Consider the following 7,959-nt stretch of genomic DNA (forward strand, 5'->3'; position numbering starts at 1 on the left):
TCAGAAGAGAGATGGGGGACAGGTGGGAAAGGGGAAGCGGGTCCCGCATGTGGGACAGAAGCAGACATGATTAAGAGATTGACCCTCCCATCCTCAGACCACTGACCCCATATCACATCTACCATCCTAACCATCTGGACCCCACCCAAGCCAGAGTCTCCCTTCCCTTCTCCCCACCACAGCCTCTAACCCTGCACCTTCATGTGCAAGGGGCCAGAGACTGGGCTCCCCATCCCACACTTCTGCAGACCCACCGCCCTTTGAGAATTCCCTCTATCTGCTACTGCTTCCCCATTTCTCCTCTTTGGTATTACTATCTCAACTTCTTTCTCCCTGTTTCTATCCCTCCTCTACTCTGCTCGCCCACCTTCCCTTTCCAAGTCTTGCCCTCTCTCACTCTCTCCCAATCTCTTAATTCAAGGAATGGATGGGAAACCCAAGGACACAGTTCTAGCAAGACTAGCAAAAGAGGAGACACAAGCAGGGGACACAACTCCCAGCTACAAATTCTTCATAATGACTTTTTATTTTTGAATGAAAATAAAAAGGTTGATGAATGAGAACTGGGGAGAAGGGTGGATGGGAGAAGGGGGTATGGTTGGGAAGGGAAAACTAGGGAGGGGAGAATGGGAGCCCCCAAATGGATGGAAAGCTCTGGAACTAAGGGGGGAATTCCCCTGGGGAAGATGTTTGGATGTCTTTTCCTTCCTGGGGTGTGCTGTGGTTGGGGGTTCTCTCATCTCCCTCACCTGTCGCTGGGGTTCCTGATTCTGTGGCCTATGAAGTCTTGATGGTTGCTTCTTTGGAGATCTCTGGGTTCTGTGATGCTGTTGGTTCTGAGGTATCTCCCTCTGGCCCCCTTCACACTCCAGCTCCTTCTGTTCACAGGATTCGTAGGCAGCTTGGACCCCTGGAACAATGACGAGTTCCTGGACATCACCCTACAGAAACATGAGGAAAGAACACCAATGGATGGAGGCAGAAAGGACTTCAGAGAGAGAAAAAAGCACAAAGGGTAGGAAGCCAGTCCTAGGTAAAACTATATAGTGGGAGAAGGCTCTCCCATGTGCACAGCCCTTTCCAGTTTTTAAAGGACCTTCTTGTCCATAAGCTCACTGATCTTCACAACAACTGGAAAAGTCAGTAGGACAAGGATCTTCTGCTCATTTTTCAGATGCATTCCATTCAGGGAAGCTCAAAGAAGCAATGACTGACCTAAGGTCACTCACAGTGCCAGAATCAGAACTAGAATCCAGGCCTTTCAACTCCAAGTTCAACACATTTTGCCTACCCGCTGCCCCTTGTGATAATGCATGGGCTTTTCACACAGGCTTTCTGGAGAAAGTGGCCCAACCTCAGCTGCCTTGACCTGCCAATGGCAGTGATGATGAGAATTCTCAGAATCTCTGGAAATGGCGGAGGGGGATTTTGCTTCTGAATTCCAATGGCATTTGTTTGTGCCTACACATGGCACTTAGTACATTCTGTCTTGTGCTGTAGTTTAGGGATATTGTCTCATCTCCAGAGACAAACTGGGAGCTCCTTGGGATGACAGAGACCTTGTATTATTCATCTGTGTTCCCTTTGGCATTGGGCCAGCAGATATTCACAAAATGTTGACAGCCTGGGCAGGTGGGTGGTGGATGCATGCATGTGTGTTTGGGTGGGTAGGTGGGTGAGCAGGGAAAAGGATGGATAGATAGGTGGGTTGAAGTGATGGATAGGTGGGTGGCTGGATGGGTGAATTGAGTGGGCTGGAATGCATGACTGAATGGCAGGCTTGATGGATGGTAAATCAATGAATGTGTGATGAATACGTGTATGAGACGATTGGGGGTAGACAGATGAGAGGTGCAGGGAGGTGGGCAGATTGGTGGGTGGATAAGAGTGAACATGTAGGTAGATGAATGGGTGGGTGGGTTTGTAAGGAGGTAAATGGATAGACTGAAAGAGGCAGTGGTTGAGTGGGTGGAAGGATAGGTGAGGGGCTGGATAAGTGAATGGATTGATGGATGGGTTGAAGAAGATGGAAGGATAGATGGAAGGATGAATGGTTTGAAAGAAGGAGTGGTTGAGCAGGAGAAGGATGGGTAGGTGGGTGGGTGGATATAAGCCTGAATGCATGAGTAGGCAGCTGAATGGGTGAGTAACAGATGGGTGAGTTGGTGGTAGGTACATGCATGTGTGCATGGGTGGGTAGATGGGTGAGTAGGTGAAAGGATGGATACATAGGTGTGTTGAAGGGCTGGATGGACGGATGAGTGGATTGATGAAGACTGAGTTACAAAATAATTGGCTATGGACAGCCCTGCCATGAAGTGAGCACCTAGTTCTCCTAAAGAGAAAATTGGCCCTGGAGACAAGAAATGGAAATACAAGCTCACGAGAGGAGAAACAAAATGCTAGGGAATGGGAAGGTGGAGTACTTGGGCCAGAAGAGGGATGGACGTGATACATGAGACCAGAAATCACTTCTTTCTCTGATTGTTCTGGTTACCTCAAAGACCTCCTCATCCAGGATACGGGCACCAAAGATTATCACTCCCTGGGTGTCCAACACAGGACGAGCACTTCGGGGTAGGGGCCGGGTGACTCGCTTTTTGCAGTCAACAATGAGGGTGACAGACTGACGCTTCACAGCCACAGCCACACGGTGCCACCTGGTCGTGGGGAGAGAGGTTTAAGTGACTGACTGAAAATCAGTAGGGTCAGGGGAGCAGTTGATGGAAGAGTTGAAACCAATGGTAATAACAATAGTAATCATAATTGTTGTTAGAGGCCATCAGTTGGCCCCTGACTCATGCCAGCCCATGACTCATGCTGATCCCATGCACAACAGAACAAAATGCTGCCTAGTCCTGTGCCATCCCCATGATGGGTTGTGGATGGGACCATTGAGATCCATAGCATTTTCACTGGCTGGTTTTCAGAAGTAGATTGCCAGGCTTTTCTTCCTAGTCCATCTTCGTCTGGAGGCAACACTGAAATCTGTTCGGCATCATAGCAACACTCAAGCCTCCACTGAGAGATGGGCGGTGGCTGTACATGAGGTGCATTGGCCAGGAATCGAATCCAAGTTTCCCGCGTGGAAGGCAAGAATTCTACCACTGAACCACCACTGCCCCCTAGTAATCATAATACCAAAAACCTATTGCCGTTGAGTCAATTCCAACCCATAGAGACCCTATAGGACAGAATAGAACTGCCCCATAGAGTTTCCAAGGAGTTGCTAGGGGATTCGAACTGCCCAACTTTTGGTCAGCAGCCAAGCTCTTAACCACTGTGCCACGAGGGCTCCCGTAATCATAATAGCTGCTGTCTATTGAGTGTTTATAATGCACCAAGCACCATGAGATCATTTTGTCATTTGATTCTCACAGTTCCCTATTTTACAGACATAGAAACAGAGGCACAAAAAAGTGAAGTGATTTGCCCCAGGTACAAACTAGTATTATATGCAAAGCAAGGATTCAAACTCTAATGCCCAAGCTCTGGGCTGGAAATGGCTAGAGTTTGGGCAGTGGGTAGGTGAGGTGTGGCCAAAAGGGTCAGCAAGGTTTCTTGGTTTAGGGAGTGGGGTCTGGGGCAGCCAGAGGGGAGTTCCTGAAAGTGTGGGCCAGGCAGACCACAGGAACAAACTGACTTACTTGCCATCTGCTAGGCTAATGCCTCGGAAGACTGGCTGAGCCGGGGGTTCAGGCTGCCCAGTCTGGTCCTCATATAGGAAGCGGACAGGTTGGCCAAGCTCCAGGCTCAGCTGCCGAATGCCCTGGGCACTGTAGAGTGTCAGGAGGGGAGCCTGGAGGCCAGGCCGGGTCCGGACAACAGTCATCAGAGAGAAATCTTTGGGAATGCCTCCTGGTACCCAAGAGAGACACACACAGGTGACGTGAGAGGCCATGAGAGCCACTGCCTCCTTCCCTGCTCATGTCTGATCCCAGGTTCCACCCCATGGCCTCCCACAGTTCTCCCAACCCCACCATTTCACCCATACCTGGAAAGAGCTGGCGGGTGGGTGCGCTGAGCTGGGCAGGTCGGGAAACTCGGTAGGCTATGTCCGCTGGACAGATGCCTCTTGCCCTCCGGACACCATCAGGGAGGGAGGGGAACCTCAGGGCCCGGAGCACATCCACAGGGGGTGCACCTGGGAGAGTCCGTGAGGGTCAAGGGGAGGGACACACCCTCAGGAGGGCACTAGAAGGGGCACAAGTGGGGGCCTGAACGGATGGGAAACACAGAGTTACCTGGACAAGGGAAGAGCAGCACTGACAGGTAGTCAACTCCGCGCCCACTCCTGCCTCTCCCCTACCAGTGTCCCTCTTTTTCTCTCTCTCTATCTCCATCTGACAGGCTCTGAACCTGTCTCTCTTAATATTTCTCTCAACTCTCCATCCTTCTCCCTTTTTCTCTCTCTTAATCTCTTACTCTTTTTGTCTCTGTATCTGTTGGTCTTTGTGTCTAATTGTCTCTTCTGCTTCCTCCATTTCCCTCACATTCTGTCCATCTTTTTCTTTCCCTGTCTTTCTCTCTCTCAGTCCCTTTCCATATCTCTGGGTCTCTGGGTCTCTGGTCTCTGTCCTGTCTCCAGCACAAACAACATCTGGGCCATGGATCATCCTGGGCACCAGAGGTGCAGGGGGGTGGGGGCACCAGGGAGGGAGCAGAGAGGCAGCTCTCTCGGGAGGGTGCTTCAAGCTACTATAAATCCTGTGTTTGGGGCGAAATGGGGACAATGTTTACCGAGCTGCCAAAGGAGATACAAGAAAGAGCCGCCCCAGAAGCCTGTGCCCCCTGGTTTGGGAGAGGGGCTGGGGGGGGATGGGGGTGGGGAGGGAACTGAAGCTGCCACGCAGAGCCAGAGCAGGTCCAGGGCCCTGAGCCACACATCTGTGGATCCCATCAGAGTCCTTGCCCAAAACCCAAGCAAGCTCCCCACACCTGGAAACTGGACACTGCCCCGCCACCCCCACCACTCCAGGATCCAATGATTCAAGATCCAGGCCACCAGCCCTGTCCACCTAGAACTCAGCTCTCTGGGGCTCAAACTCCCTGAAAGGCAAAAAGCACCTCTCCCTTACTTGCCCCCAGATACACACAGGGCTCACACCATCAGCTCCAGATTGGAAAACTCCCAATGAGAGTTCCAGAAAAACTTTCATAGAAGTGTGGGGCAGGACAGGGGCCAGAGAGATCAGGAGAGCAGAGCTGGGTGGGGTGGGCGAGGTGAGGCGGGCAGGCAGAGAAAAGGCCCTTTGAGTCCAGGAGCCAGGAAACCACGATCTTGCCCCCCCACCCCCACAGCCCCCGCCCAAGCCCGGCCCCCGCGTGTGGCGGCTCCGCAAACACCGACACACAAGGGCTGCTTTGAGAAACGGGGAGCGAGTGAGACAGAGACATAGAGACTCACAGAGACCCCAGGCCAAGGAGACCTCAGAAGGCCCCCACCCTCCACCAAACCCCAGGAAAGTACAGCTTGGTCCTATAGACGACTTATTAGCAGGTCCGCCCACAGCCCTCCCACCTCAGGCCACATACCTGCCTCACTGTCCCCAGCCACCCTACATCTGCCTTACAGACTCCCCACTGGGAGCCCCATCACCTCCACTACTTTACCTCTGGCCCCAAATATGCCTCATTCTTTAATCTTACTAATTCCAGAGTGACCCATTTCCCTATAGTGTCCCACCTCCACTCACCCAGTCCCAAAATAAGAAACAGGATCATCTTGGCCATCCCCCTGCCTCCATGCCAGTGGGTCTCCTTCCCCAAGAAAGACTGCAGACATATACACTTAAATTCCCTGTCCCTGGGTCTCACACTCCTCTCATCTTGGAAGTTCTTTCTGTAATCAAATCTAACTCCTTTATGCTGCCATTCAGACTATTTTCTCTCCAGAGGATGGAGAAGAAATGAATAGTCAAGTTATATGCAAATCAGCCCCCAGTGTTTCCAGTGGGGGAGGGGGGGCTTGCTCAGGCCTGCCTAGGATCCAGGTGCTTCCAGCCCCCTCCTCTCTGACACCAAATCCCTTCTCCTATGAGCCAGGACTTCTGGGTCCTGGGAAAAAGGAGGAAAAGATTGGGGTCGTGGTCACCAGGTCCCAGGGGAGCCTGGCTGGCCAGAGGGGGAGGGGTGGGGCAGGAATGCAAAGAGTTGGCTCCAGCCTCAGACACCTGATCCCAGCCTGTCCAGCGGCCGTCCTGTTGGCAGCCGGCCCCAGTGCTCCCCAGAGCCAGCCGCGTGGCAGCATCGAGGGCACAAGAAGGGGGAGGGGGATGCAGGCAGAGAAGCGAATGGGACAGATAGTCGAGGCGTCCCTTCCTTCCCAATTTACTAGTCTACTCTGACCCACAGACACCCTACTTGCCACAGGGATACAGATTCAGAGCCCAGAAATAGACAGTCCACACACACATCTCACCCATCACCACTGGTATCTACCACTTCCACCCCCATCCTAGTACCAGGTTGGACCAGATTGGCCCTGGCCATCTTCAGCTCTCCCTGAGGACCAAACACCCAGCCCCTTTCCAGGCTCTCTCTCTAAGGTGGTCCTCTACCTTTCAGCCTTACCTGCCCTCCCCCTGTCACCTCAGGGAGAGAAAGAGCTTCCTACCTGGCTCCAAGGAACCGGGTATCCTGCCCTACAGCCTGGACCCTTGACGCCCCTCCTCATCCCTGGGCCTCAGCTGTCCCCTCCCCAGGGACCTGAAGCTTGCCTCCAACGACCCAGCGAGAGTCAGGACTCTTACCTGCACAGGCTGGGGCTGCGCTCAGCCCCAGCACCAGAGGTACGAGCAAGAGGAGACGATGGCAGCGGCTGCACCGCTCCATGGCTGGGCGCCCCGAGGCCGACAGGAGAGAGCCGGCTGGGCCTCGGACGCCCGGGGTCTCTGGGAGGTCAGAGGCTATCGGGCGGCGACAACTCTCAGCAGCCCAGCTCCATGCAGCGAGGCGCCGTCGGGGCTCCGGCGCAGCTCCCTCCTCGGTGGCCGCTGCTGCTGTGTGTCCCCGGCCACCCCGGCTGCCCAGAGCCCCCACCTCGCCCCCGCCCCCGGCCCGGCCCCCGCCTCCAGCCGCCCGCCCACTGCCACTAGGGGAAACCCCACCCTCAGGCTCCACCTGGGGCGGGGGGTGGGGGGGCGCTGAAGGGAGAAGCCCTCCCTCCCTCGCTGACCCTCAGACTGCTCTCCCTGCGCCAGGCAAGCCTCAATAGACTGTACCCTCAGATTCTCTTTTCCGGAACCCCGGTATCTCATCCCCAGCCCCTTCCTTTTCTAGGACCCTGACGTCCAGTCGCAGCACCCCCTCCCTCCGTGTTGGAGATTAGCTCCCCTTCAGCCGTGGCCTGGGCGGGATTTAGGACGCCGTGGGGGTCGCCGCCCCCGCCCCCTGTACTCAGGCCTCCATAATTACTTCCCCTTGCCCCGCCCGAGGTAATTACAGAGCCAGGCCTCGGGCGGGGGTATTTATAGACGAGGCTATACACAGCGACTGGAGACCCGCAACTCGACGCAACCCTACGGCTGGGCGGGGTGGGTCTGGAGGGGGGTGTGGACGGGCGGGGAGGCAGACTGGGACAGACAAACACAAGCTAATCAGGCCCAAGGTGATGAAAATGTGAAAATGGGGGAACTAGGTAACGGAGTACGGGAGCCCCAGGTGAAGATACTGATACTGTGGAGAGATGAAGGAGCAGGTGGCAGTTGGTAGGGTCCAGGGAAATAGGGTCACTCAGGGACATGGGACTGCCTCCAGGTGGGCAGTGCCCCGAGAATGTCGCCACACTCGGCGCCCAGTGTGGCCCGACGAACGGGCACCGCGCCGGGTCTGCCCGGAGCCCGCGGCGCAGCCGGAGAGAAGGCTCAAGCGAGCCGAGGCGCCGCCGCCCGCTGGCCCTAAGACTGCACAAGCGAACAAGGCGCCTTTGAGAATTAGCCACCCCACTTTCCCCCCAGC

The 7,959-nt window shown here is 54.9% G+C and overlaps 1 protein-coding gene across 2 annotated transcripts in view; it reads right to left on the reverse strand.

The window, feature by feature from the left end:
* Positions 1-6,834, reverse strand: part of COL11A2 (collagen type XI alpha 2 chain) — a 29,202-nt gene extending 22,368 nt beyond the window's left edge. For both annotated transcript variants that reach the window (XM_004389794.1, XM_004389793.1), the window contains exons 1-5: positions 6,753-6,834; positions 3,995-4,144; positions 3,648-3,858; positions 2,498-2,660; positions 750-941 (exon numbers count right to left, since the gene is read on the reverse strand). In XM_004389794.1, coding sequence (XP_004389851.1) covers positions 750-941; positions 2,498-2,660; positions 3,648-3,858; positions 3,995-4,144; positions 6,753-6,834 — 798 coding nt within the window. The remainder of the gene's footprint in view (positions 1-749; positions 942-2,497; positions 2,661-3,647; positions 3,859-3,994; positions 4,145-6,752) is intronic.
* Between the last annotated feature and the right edge of the window lie 1,125 nt (positions 6,835-7,959).

The sequence above is a fragment of the Trichechus manatus genome, unplaced genomic scaffold, assembly GCF_000243295.1.
Source record: "Trichechus manatus latirostris isolate Lorelei unplaced genomic scaffold, TriManLat1.0 scaffold00261, whole genome shotgun sequence".
In the NCBI taxonomy this organism is placed as follows: Eukaryota; Metazoa; Chordata; class Mammalia; order Sirenia; family Trichechidae; genus Trichechus; species Trichechus manatus.